Source organism: Phalacrocorax carbo, chromosome 5 (genome assembly GCF_963921805.1).
Source record: "Phalacrocorax carbo chromosome 5, bPhaCar2.1, whole genome shotgun sequence".
NCBI classification, from domain to species: Eukaryota; Metazoa; Chordata; class Aves; order Suliformes; family Phalacrocoracidae; genus Phalacrocorax; species Phalacrocorax carbo.
Genome location: NC_087517.1, coordinates 7536504 through 7549174, shown reverse-complemented (window position 1 = coordinate 7549174; position 12671 = coordinate 7536504). Strand labels below are relative to the sequence as shown.

At 38.8% G+C, this 12671-nt stretch overlaps 1 protein-coding gene across 2 annotated transcripts in view; it reads left to right on the top strand.

Moving 5' to 3' along the window:
- The window catches only part of THSD7B (thrombospondin type 1 domain containing 7B), a 336705-nt gene that overhangs the window by 51352 nt on the left and 272682 nt on the right, over positions 1 to 12671 (top strand). For both annotated transcript variants that reach the window (XM_064451039.1, XM_064451040.1), the window contains exons 2-3: positions 7161 to 7254; positions 9279 to 9452. In XM_064451039.1, the coding sequence (XP_064307109.1) occupies positions 9314 to 9452 (139 nt within the window). In that variant the 5' untranslated portion in view covers positions 7161 to 7254; positions 9279 to 9313. The remainder of the gene's footprint in view (positions 1 to 7160; positions 7255 to 9278; positions 9453 to 12671) is intronic.

Here is a 12671-nt window from a genome sequence, read left to right as displayed (position 1 = left end):
CAAGTCCACTGTTAAATAAATGTACAAACGTTATTAATGGGTTTTGATATGAAAACCATATCCCTACACCTGGTTCTGTGGCTCTTGCAAAATGCTTGGGAATCCCTGAGTTTCAGCCACGCATCCTAATGTCAGGTTCTGAGCCAGGGCACGTGTCTGGCATTTCTTCCACTCCGGAGGAAGCAATGTGATGATGTGAGCTCTCAGCAATATGTGCCTCTTCTGTGGAGGCACGGTTTTCCTGGGTGCTGCCGCTGCAGAGGGGCAGTTACGTCTGCAAAGCCTTTCCCTGAAGACCCTTGCACAGGAGCACGAAGAAGTTTGGTATAAGCTGTAGCTTGCGCATTTCTGAAAATAAATTCCACCTAAAAGTCAAATGATGCTTTTCATTACAAGCCATGTATTATTACACTGTGTTACTCTTGGTCTGTTGGAGTAAGTCTGTATGGCAATTAGCAGAAGCTGGATTCAGAGCGCAGCGTGTGCCCGTTGGCATCTGTGCCTGTGCTCAGAAGCAGTGTTTGGAAACAGAAGCAGAGTTCTTTATCCTAATGTCACTTTTATTTTTTTTAAAAAAAGTAATACCATTTTTTCTTAACCCATTTACTACACTGTCTGTCTGGGCCAGTTGACATTAATGACTGGGGCATCTGTTGCAAAGTGGATGGTAGGAAAATGAATGAATCGCTAGGAAGACATCACAAAATATATTTATTTTGATAACTATAATTATGTAAAGTACATGTTCTTATGTGGGGCCCGACATATACAGGGTATTTGTCTGTAGAAATGATGAAACCTTGGTTGTAGGCAACTTCATCGCAACACTTTGGTGGTGATGTTTGATTGGAAATGAAGAGCCACAGTGTTGGTGTTTGATTAAGAGTGCTCCTCTGTAGAGCCTGGATGGTTTTAGAGTGGTATAGTGTTTGCATTGCATTGTGCTCCGTATTCTCTCCTTTGCTACGAGTTTGTACCTTGGTTCATTGAGGTAAACAGCTGATGACAGAGGATGCAATGTTTATTTCAGCACTTCGGAAATGAGTTTTTTGAAGTGGAATTTATCTCCTGGATATGTGTGTGTGTCTTCATATTAGCTCATTTGGGTATAGACTAGAGCTAGGTAGTGCAAATAGCAAAACAGTAATGACTACATACAAGTAGAGGTATGAATATTGTGGAAAAGAAGTTACTCTTAATGTAAGTGTTACAGCAGGATGAACACTATATACTCAAGAAGCATTGACTTTGGCTTCTGTGTATTTGTATGTACAAAAGCAGGGTTATTTTAGCCATAGTCACCAACATTTAGAGGTTCAAAACTGAACCCCCAAGTTAAAAATGTAATATTTTCCTGCCTATCTGTAGATAATTTGTTTGGTCAGATGCTTGGGTGCGTGTACATACTCAGTTGCTCTGGTTGTTCCATAGAAGTGTAGAATATAAAAATTTACATTGGAGATAAGCTTCAGATATGCCAGCAGTAAAGAAGCAGATGGTCCTTCCCCTGCTAAGCAGAGCCTAAGTGTTTGCTGAGCTCATATGCTAGGTGGTACTCAATCGTATTATTTTGACCTTGTGTTTAAGATTGATAAAGTCCAAGGTGGCCACGTTCCAGTGAGGAGAAAAAAGTCCTGACCTACAGCCCACGATGTATTAATGTCAAATAATATAAAGTAATATCATAATGCATAAGAAAACCACTGCAGTAAAGCAATTTAATTTCTGTGAACTGAAAGCACTTTAATGGGAATGCTAGGAAAATCTGCAATTGTTCCCACAGCAGAGGTTATGAGGTGATTTAATTTTTTTTCTTTTTTTGAAACACTGCTACCTTGTAATTGGTGACTTCAAAGCTTTCTGTTGTTTTCCGTGTGAACGGTCATGCTGCTAAAGTATGGAGTTTGCTCTCTACTGAGCTTGATTTCCAGGTTTGCCTCTTAAAGGAAAATTATTTCAAATACTGGCTTTCAAATGGTATTATACTGCTGAACGTGCATTATATGCAATGTTTTGCCAGTGTGCGAGTAATCCTCTTTGAACAACAAGTTGCAATAGCATTTACTGAAATGGCGTTGGAAACAGTGCCAGCTCCCTTTCCCTTTGTCTGCTTAATTGCAATTTAACAGTAATCCAAGATATATGCAACTGTGACAGCAATTCTTAGGTATAGCTGAGTTTGAAAAGACCTTTCCTTCATCCAGTGCCAACGATAAAAGCTACAGCAGAATAGTATATTGATAATGGACTCAAACTTTTCTCTAACCATTGAAAAATAAACAAAAAGAAACTTTTTGTCCCTTAAAGATATAAAGTTTTGCTCTTACAGAAAGGATGTGCTACAGTGTGAAAACATCACTGAGCTTATTCTGGGCTGTGTTCTGCTGTGCTGTGTTCTGCTGTGCTGACTGACAAGCCTGCCATGAGAAGGCATCTAGGTGTAGGTGTATATAGGTTATATACATAACCTATATAAAAAGCCCAAATCTATGTAGATTCAGGGTGTGACTCCATAAGTTCATAAGAGGGCATTCAGACACAAAGATCTGACTAGGTAGGTGTGGAAGCCACAGCTTGTTGGAGGCTGGGAAGGTATAGCGAGAAGTATAATTTATGCACGCTTTCTTCTTATACTGCACCCTGGGCACTTGGCATCATTCTTCTGTCAGAGGCAGGGTCTGGGACGTGGATGCTTGGTTTGAGCTGCTACAGCCTTTCTTGTATTTAATTAAATATATGAAAGTGCACAAGCAGTGTGAAAAGGTTACTTAAAAGTTATTGGACACTTTCTGTTCTGCTGCTTAGAAAAAAAAATCAATGCCTGCGTTCACAACAGAAACCTATTGACAGTCTTGAGCATTTTGATCTTAATTGCTCTGTACTTGTTCCTGCTGCGAGGAGTATGATAGCAATTTGAAGAACATTTGTGAAGGTAAATTAGCCTACTTTGAGCACTAAGGCACGACACCAAGAGCACCAAAAGGTCTGTGGCTGTTAAATACCATTGAGAAGTCCAAGACTTCGATAACATTGGGTAGTCATGTGTTGGGTCACACACTGAATGATTTTTGTAGAAGGAAATGTTGGAGTGCTGCTTGGTTGTTGAGCATTGTCCATCCTCCGCTCAATGGGCGTGGGGACTCTGGGGGGGTGGGGTGGGGTGGCGGAAAGAAGTGGCCATCCTGGTACTCCTCAAAGGCACGGTGCCCTTCACAAACTTTTGAATCCTTGACTTCGAAATCTCCCTGCTCTTCTGGCAGAATGTAAGCCATGCATGCTTGTGTACAAATGAAGCAAGTTTTGCTTCAGCTACATTTAACTGATCTTCTGCACTGGGTTCCTCAGAAAAGTTTGAAATCATATAGACTTTTTATTATTGAAAGTCAGGTGTGTTCCCATAGAGTCCATTGGAAGTACTTAGAGTGAAGGAGATGTAACAGCAGTGTTGTTTCACAGAACAGTGCTGCTCTATCACTGTTTTAATTAAAGTTGTTCTACTGATGGGAAGTCTATTCTCTGGTGTTTTCTTTAATGTAGTCATAATGCATCAGTTTGGGCTTCCTTGCTGGAACATCTTTCATTATAATCCACTTAGCTAAGTTTATAATTAAACTTCTAAATTCAAACCTGCTCTTGTTAGGTTTTTAGGATGTACAAAAACTGAAGCAGGAAAACTTAGGATTCCTGGGTTTTACCCCAAACAAATCAATGTAAGTTAAGAAGCAATTTATTGGCAGTACAGTTATTTCATATTCTTGCTTTTAATCCCCAGGGTCTTCAACAGCTTTGGGACAAGAAGCCAATATGATCTAATAGAAGAGAAAAGATAGATTCTTACAATTTGACTATAGAGATCACCAACATACCTGAACTTCCAGATATATCTGTGGAAGATGGTGACTACCTACTAAGCTTTCCAGCAACTGGGAGTTGAGGAAGGTTGTTAAAATTTATATGTAAAAATAGACTAGGATGAATTTATGTTCAACTTTGTCGATCTGGAGGTCGTGCAGACTTACTGCCAGCCCAAAGCAGGCTGGTTTAGACCATCTGCTGATTGTTTGGAGTTATCTTCTGTATGCAGGCATTATTTACCCTTACAGTTATTGTAGCAAATGACCAAAGAATTGTGGAGCTTAATGTTTTGATTCCTGATGCGTGACCACTTAAGACAAAAATACTATCAGGCAATTGTTAACCTGATGTATAAATTTAGCTCATTCATGCTGTCTGTGTTTTATCTTGGATTTTCTAAAATGTTCCTAGAGCAAGAGTAAATACCCTTAACTGAGGTTTGGAGATGAAGAGGTAGAGGTATAGAACATCAAGCTACTGTTCTCATATATGCAAAGTCACTCCACTGAAATCAAGTGGTGTGCTTGCAGAATCAAGTATTAGTGTCAGAGTGTGACCTTAAGTGACTTTTGCACAGGAGGTCTCTGACATGGCTGGAAGTGGAATGACTTTAAGGTGCCCCTACTTTAACCAGAAGACTGTATTTCTCTGAATGTTTAAGTAGAAAAATGTGTAGTGTTTGTTTTCCATCTGGAAGAAAGTAAAGGCAATTTAGTGTAACTACGTTCATTAAATGAAAAATAGGGCAGTATGCATGTACACCTGTGCCATGGGCACATATGCACTTACATCTGAAGGTCTTTTCCTGGTCTGATGTACGTGACTGTGCAAACACTTCCATTTTGTTAAACTCAGTACCTGTAGCACTAGCATTAGTGTTTTTTTGGAAATACCTCCCCCAGGGATGGTCTGCAGTGCATGTTTGTGGTGATCAGCCTTTGCTGCTACAGGCCAGGCATTCTGCTGGCTGAGGACAGAATAGAATTAGCTTTTTGGATAACAACTTTCTGAGAAGGCAAGGCAGATTTTACTGGTATCTGAGGATGAAGAGTATGCTATAAACATCAGATTATCTTGGAATATCACAAGCAATGGGTTTGTGCTGTGTGTAGTAGGCAAACAGTTGCATAATTACTGCTTACATTTATGTTAAGGAAATTTATTCATGATTAATGATGCTTATCTTTGTGCTAGACACCTGCCAAACGATTTATAGCCACACATATGATCTGTAATTGCCTTTTTTTTTGTTGCTGTTTAAAGTGTTTGGGATTATTCTAATTGCATCGTGTATTTTAAATGGAGAGTGCTATCCAGGTGTCCTTGTCAGCATTCCCTTCCCTCCTCATACAAAAAAAAGTAGGTCAGATTTACCTGTGATGGGGAAGGTCACAACTCCCGGTGAACCCAGGAGGAATTTAATTTATGTACGACAAGACTGAAATCATGTCTCAAGTTTAGATCAGTTTGAGTTGATCTTTTTTTTAAGTTCAGTCATAAATATTGTATAAATCCACATAGGAGCAGAGCCAGACTGAACGTCCCTAAACCACAGGAGCAGTGCAGAACGACTACAGAAACTTCTTGTCCTGTGGAAACTTGCAGAAAGACCAACTGGTCCCTTCTCTACCAGTGCAATAAGTCACTGAAGAGTGAGGAGTCAAAACTGGACCATCAGTCCTTTGTCTTTCAGTGTTGGATGCTTTTGAGAACTCTTATGTGTCTTGGACTAGCACAGTGCCTCTCAGTTGGAAAGATCTGCCTCTGCGTGCACGTCTGTAGCTTGTGGTTGTCCGAGCAGCGGCTGGAAAATGGGAAAAGCTTCCCAGAGGCTTTTTCCCCTCCCTAGCTAAGCAAGGGTTAGACTGGGATTTGGCTGCTGGATGTATCATTGATGTTGAAAATGAAATTAAATTTTGAATGCTTCAGAAATAATATATTTATTTGTTAGCTGTATGCATATTTATTTATAACATTTTGACACTATACTTGAATACTGCGTTTTCAGCAGAAATTTAGGTTTCTAAATTAAGTCTGTTACTCAAAACTAGTTTTATCCAATCCTGTCATTACGTGAATTAGCAGTGGATTAGATAATGCATTGTTATGATCATTAGAACACTTGCACGTGGCTTTTTCAAGACTACCTGTATATTCCCAGCCATTACAGCTAAAGCATGATATCCTTGTTTTTCTGAACAGGATTCCGTACAAGCCAAACAAAACTAAAAGGATGCTTGTGTCTAGTCCTTCAAATATATGAAAACAACACCTCATTATTTAATTTCATGAGAATCTATTAGTGTAGACCATTAATTGGCCAAGCCTGTATTATGAAGGATATTGAATAAATCCAGAGAATCAGTTTTGGAAAAGCAGATATTTTTCAGAGTAAAACAAATATTTAAGCAGTTGTATGAATTTAATCATGACTAGTCTTGGTGAAGTAAATTTTAAAAATGTAAATCTCATTTTTTTTCTCCATTTTTCCTCTCTATTTGCCAGTTTACAGCTAGCCATGCTGACACATTTGGGAGCTGAGATACACTGTAACTAAATTTGATGTGAAGTGTTGGTGGCCTTCATAATGTAATTTATTCATGTTTCTGTAGATAGCATATGTTGCCTGTGCAATAATTTTTTATCGTATCAGGACAGAATGGCTACTGTTCCAAATTGTGCTATACAAACCTAGATATACAGACAAATTCTTATTGTGCTTTGCTGTGGTGTAAATCAGTGGACTCTATTGAGCTCGGCTGGTGTGTGAGATTAGAATCAGTCTCATGGTGTCTAATTTATTTCTATTTTTCCTGACTTAATGTAATCTCTGTTCTTGCTCCGTGGGGAGCAGCAGTCAGTTATCTTTTTAGTCCTGCCCAAAGAATGAACATATGCGAAAACCCTTGTTTTGGGCAGGAAGCTGCTACTCCCAGGAATTTATTGCTGTTTACTGACCCTTTGAATGCTGAGATGAAGGCAGTGTGTTGAGAAAGCAGCTGATGAGCGTTACCGGTGCTTCATTAAAAATCTCGGCATCTTCATCAGCTGGTATCTGAGGTTTCCTTGGATTTGCCCATTTCGTGCCCCCACCTGTTTAAGACGTGTTGTTTTTACGGCATTCTCCTGGACCTGGAGAGCTGCCCTGTAATTCAGATGAGCATCGTCTGTGCAGGGCTGGGCATGCTGGCTCCCCTCCAGTACTTAAATCTGAGCATCTGAATAATTTCTTTCCTTGTTTTGCATTTTTGGGCGTGAACAGTGTTGGAGTCAATGTCACTAATTCCTTCTCTCTCCCCTGACAGAAAGTCGGTGACTGCATTTTCTGACTGCCATAGATGGTAACTGCAATGCTGAAGGCACTGGGCGAGTCGCTCTTCCTCAGCCCTTCTATGTGAGGTGAGCAGCCATCTAGACGGGCAAAAAAAATTAATTGCAGGATGTCTGAGGGCCTCCCGTTCGCCCCTGAGGACTTTCCTACTGTATTTGCACTGGGGAGGAATGAAGTCCTCTCCATCTCATTTTTGAAGGATGCTTAAGCTTTCTGAGCTTCACTCGTGCTTCACGTAAGGCCACTTGTAGTCTGTGTTACGTTGTCCAGGTGTTGGGACTCAGTGAGTTGTGTTGTGAATTAAATGTGAATTCTGAATTAAATTAACCCAGAAGATGTGAGCAAAGCAATAAATCTGGTCCCTTGCCTGCATTAATGTATTTGGTCAGCTTGATGGGTTTTCAGGTCTTACCTGAAATGCTGTTCATCTGAAACGCAAGAATGAACTAAGCCAGATAACAGATATTATATTGTATCTTCCCCCATAGTTAGTCAATATCTGATTAAATATAATTGCATGAATTTATCATGATAGAAACTGTTTCAAAGTAATTTAAATACAGCTTGAAATTAAAAGTTTTACTGTATATTCAATATGTACTATTTTCAGGTTTATCTTCAGTTTCTTATCAAGACTGATGCTGTGCATTATGTGTTATGACAATGTTGCTTTTCATAAGGTTGGGAATGTAATGGAATTTTCTGGACTAAACTTCTAATAACTGATAATTTTAATGAAAATCACCAAGATTATGCCAATGAAGACAAATCTTGAAGACAGGTGTTATCGCTCTCCTTACGCTAATACAGATGTGACATTTTTACCTATGAAAGCAGGATTAATCACTAGTAAGTAAAAATATGTTGAGAATTTAAACATGGTATAAATACAAAAGGTATTGCAGAAGAAAAAATTAATATGTAAATTTACATCAGAACCTAGCTCTTTTTTGGTGTGGCATGTACCATGAACACTTTTTGAGACGTTGAAACTGCTCCCACGTGAATGTGGACAAATCCAAGAGCCTTGAAACTCATGTAAAATTGGCCTAAATAAGCGGCTGGTTGGCCTACTTTTGGGACGAGAGAAATGGAGATGTGAATTACCAGGCTGAATCAGAAGTTCTAAGATTTTGTTTTGTTGTATGCCTTTCTTAATCTCTCTTGTTTTGGGAGCTTTTCCAAGGTATGTAAACAGTGTGGACGTTTGTTGAAGCAGGCGTTTAGAAGTTGAGCTCCTGTGTTTTATGGGAGACCCAGAGACACATTCTGACTTGTTTCCAATGCCACACAGTGATTATTTTAAGGAGTTGTAAAGTATAAAACTGCTACAGCAATAGGACTTGATCCATTCCTGTGTCAATCATGATGTGGCTCTGTATTCGTCTGAAGTGTTGGAGAGTTTAATTAAAATCCCTGTGTCAGAGAGACCTTGGTTGCTCATCTGGAGTGCAAAGATCAGGGACTTGAATGTGAGACCCAGATTCCAGAGAAATGCCTGAGTATTGTCTAGTTTTCCATTTCATGCTGTTCATGTACTGATAAGCAACACTTGCTTTTTCCTGCTTTTATGTATCCCATGTTCACACATGGTATGGAGCTGAAACAATTCCAGGTCTGGTATTTCAGTTGTCAGGGATTTTACAGGTAGGACATGGAGTCTATATTCAGAGCTGAATTTTGCACCGGGGGTCTATTTTCAGCTTTGGTTTAGCCTGCCTATAGCATGATAATGTTCATGCTAGAGATAAATTAAATAGAGAAAAGAAGGAGACACATCACAGGCTGTTATCAGGTCCTTTGCCATTTATTTGCACTGGCAGATCTCTTCTCAAGAACCTGCTAAAAGCATTTACAATGGCTATATTTGTAGGATGGGACTGCAGGTCCTCCAGGACCTAGCCCTCTCCTCCCTCTACCCCCCTGCCTCTCTCTCTCCAAGTGAAGCCCCTATTAATGGACTTGTCCTCAACAAATCTGGCACAGAGGGACTATGAAATGCACAGTGGCCACCTGGTTACCCTAAGGCCAAGCCTGTTGTCTTGGTGTTTTCAGTCTTTTAGCAAGCTTTCTCTTCTTTTGTTAATTCTAGGACCAAAGAAGGCAAGACACTGAATCATCTGAATTATGCTTCTACAACAGAACTGGGTTTCTCCTCATTGGTCATGGCAGAGCCTGGGGAAGTCCTTCCTTTTGTTTGTTTTCTTAATGTTGCAAACAGCTGATCTGGAAGCCAGGAGAGGTCATCAGTTTGTCTGGAAAACAGGTAGGAAAAAGATGTATTAGCTTATCTACTAGATAATTCCTGCATTTGAGGATGGAGTGCTCGCCCTTTCTCCATTCTGTTTTAGCTCAATAATAAATTTAAAATAATATCTTCTATTGTAATATTTTTTTTGTAACTGAAAAATATGGAGGTTGAATCTCTATTTTAAATCAGTAATCTTCGTGTGTGTTTTAGTTATACTCTCGAGTCACTCCGGTGCATAATTCTGGACTCCTTGATGCTTTTAATCCAAGAGTAAAATTTTTACTGGAATCTGATATCTTCATCTGAACTGTGCTTCCTTTGAAATATTTAATAACTTTCTTTTCATGTTTGAATGAAAAAGGCACACCACTGTCTTTCAGGATGAACTGAGCCAGTTCCATACTGGCTCATTCCTACTCTTGGTTGATCTATTTATAATTTCATTGGTACCTTCAGTGAATTATTTCTGTCCATCAGTCAGACTGGATACACTCAGTGTTTGAACATTCAAAATCGGACATGCACAATGTTCGGAAACTTTTGTGAAGGCACATTGATAACACTGCTATTCTTAGTGAGAGGGAGGAGGTAAATAAGAAATGGTATGATACAGATGCATAAAACTAGGCATGGTGCATTGGGTGCTTATTTTGTAGCACAACACAACAACAAAGACTGATTAATGAAGTGGAAAGATTGGCAAATTCGTGAAATGTTTACTGAAAGTACTTCATCAAAAATATGCAGCTGAATCATGGGTTTTGTTGCCCACGATCCCTTTGAGGTTTGGCCTTCTGTGACTGAGCAACAGATCGATTAAATTTGATGGAAAAATAATTTTCTCCCCTTTTTTTTAAGAGGTTCTTTGCTGTTTTGGTTACTTGTTTTATAGTTGTAATTCTATAGAAGGTAAGAGATTGAACTAGCTGAATAATGAAACAACTATTCTGGGAAGGCTTCTGTCCTTCTGGCAGGATCAATGCAAGCTTCTCACCCTGGTCACTGGGATGGGAGGCTGAGTGCTGGTGAAGTGCTGCTTAAGTACAGTCTGGTACGGTATTTCTAAAGACTTTTTTTACAGTGCCTTGCGTGTGAAATGAAGAGGAAATAAACAACAACATAAACTGCCTTTCTCCAATTCACTGTTACTTATGTGCTTTCTGAACAAGCTTTGAAAGGTAGAGTTGTTTTCTTAAGACAAATTAGACCCTTCAATGCTGTCTGTCTTCTCTTCAGTTCTGAAGTGTACCGTACTGTCGGTCTTTAGGGGTGTGTGCACTGGAAGTCACAAAAACTTAATTTGACTTCACGATTCCAGCTGACAATAAAGAGTTATCAGTGCTTCAAAGGCATCTGAGGCAGATGTATTTAGAACTAAGAAAAGGTGGTGCACAGGTTTGCGTGGACGCGTGGTACCATGCTCTGAAAGCCCCGTGATGAGCTCATTGTAAAGGTCTGTCTTCCTGATGCAGAAGAAAATTGTCAGTTCTTGTGGTTCCCACAGTGAATTAAAAATATCTGAGCTCTCAAGAGTAATTTTAAAAACCTTAAATCCTAACAGTATTTTCTTTCAGTTCACTTTCTCTGCTTATGTAGTGACAAGAGGTAGAAAACAACTTTGAGTGAAATGTTTTCCAAATGAAAATTACTTGTGAGCTTGAGCCAAATTCATTGTCCTGTTTGGCAAAAAATTTTTTTCCTCTAGTTAAATATTTTTATATCTGTAAACAAAATTTTCTTTTTTTTTCATTGGAGTATTTTGTTGAAAAGTAGATAAAAGTTGTATCTAAACCCAAAATGTTTAGTTCTACATTGAATGGTATGTTCACCCAAACCGCTTTGTTTTGCTAAGAAACAGAGTATTATTTGTGAAGCCTGTACTTTCTTTGCAGTAGTAGTGAAGCAGCAGCACTTCTAAATCCTGAATCTTGTTTTTTTGCAGTCATCTTAATAAATAACACAACGGCCTGAGATTTGTCTCAGTAGGCAGAATGGTACTGTGGGAATAATCTGGGTTGAAAGGAACTAGGTGTATTTTGCAGTGTCCGGGCATATGTAATAAACTAATGGCTTTTTTTCGATAGTTCTGCTGCACGTGTTGCAGATTCAATTTCTGAGGCATTTGGAAGCATGTATATCAAAGTAAAATTGCAGTGACCTTGAAATTAGTTAAAAAAGAGTGTCTGCCGTCAGGGTGGCATGTATGGCTTGCTTTTGTATGCGTTTTTTAATTTGCTTGAAATGATTTTTAAGGTATTGTTAATCAGGAAGGTGTATCTTTTTCACAAGATTACAGTGAAATGTGTTGGGACGAGAGGGATGGTAACTTGGATGGAACAGGTGGACCTGGAGATGTAAAAGGGTTAATGTAACATGTTGCAGCAGGATATTAATAACAAAATATCTTTGGGATGTAGATCACGGAGATCTTGACCTAATGACATCTGTGGTTTATATAATTAAAAAAAAAAATCATCCCATCTTTTGAGGACTTCTGTGCCCAATACAAAAAAATAATAAAAATTAAATACAAGCGCAGCACAATGAACCTAAAATGAAGTAGCTTTTAATGTCAGAACTGACCAGATCCATTCTGATAGAAAGAAAATCTGCAGCTGTTGTCTTTTTTTTGTGATGAAACAATCTAATGAGAAATGAGCAATGGGAACGGAGGTGATCTATTTTGATTTAAAATCTTGAATTGTCTGTTGCAAGCGTGGCAAGTTACTACCTACTGTAGAGAAATTCAACTTCTTATTGAAATGTCATGCTTTATAATTAAATAAGATTATGCTACTGAAAGCTCTGACTTTAAGAAAATGAATTTATATGTACTAAAGTAAGTTTTCCTAGCACATAAAAGTCCAAAGATGCATCCTTAATATGGTTGGGGGGGGGGGGTGTGAAGCATCGTATCAGCACTGAAGTTTATAAAGCAGGCTTTTTTTCAGCTAATCCTTGGCTTTATGTAACAAAGACTCATACATTTCATGCTGGGCTTGGTGGTCTTGGTATATGTGAAAGCAATTGTATTGAAAACACTGCACCTACAAAAAACTCAGGCTCTATATTTCTAAAATGTAAGAATTTGGCAGTATGAGGTAGATTATACATAGCCTTTCCTCAGCTCTTCAAAGGGCTATCACTTGCATTTTGCTTATTTGTGGCCTGTTTTAAAACCATTTAATTTTAGCTTTTGGTTTTGAGAGATGATATATTAATGTCTAAATATCT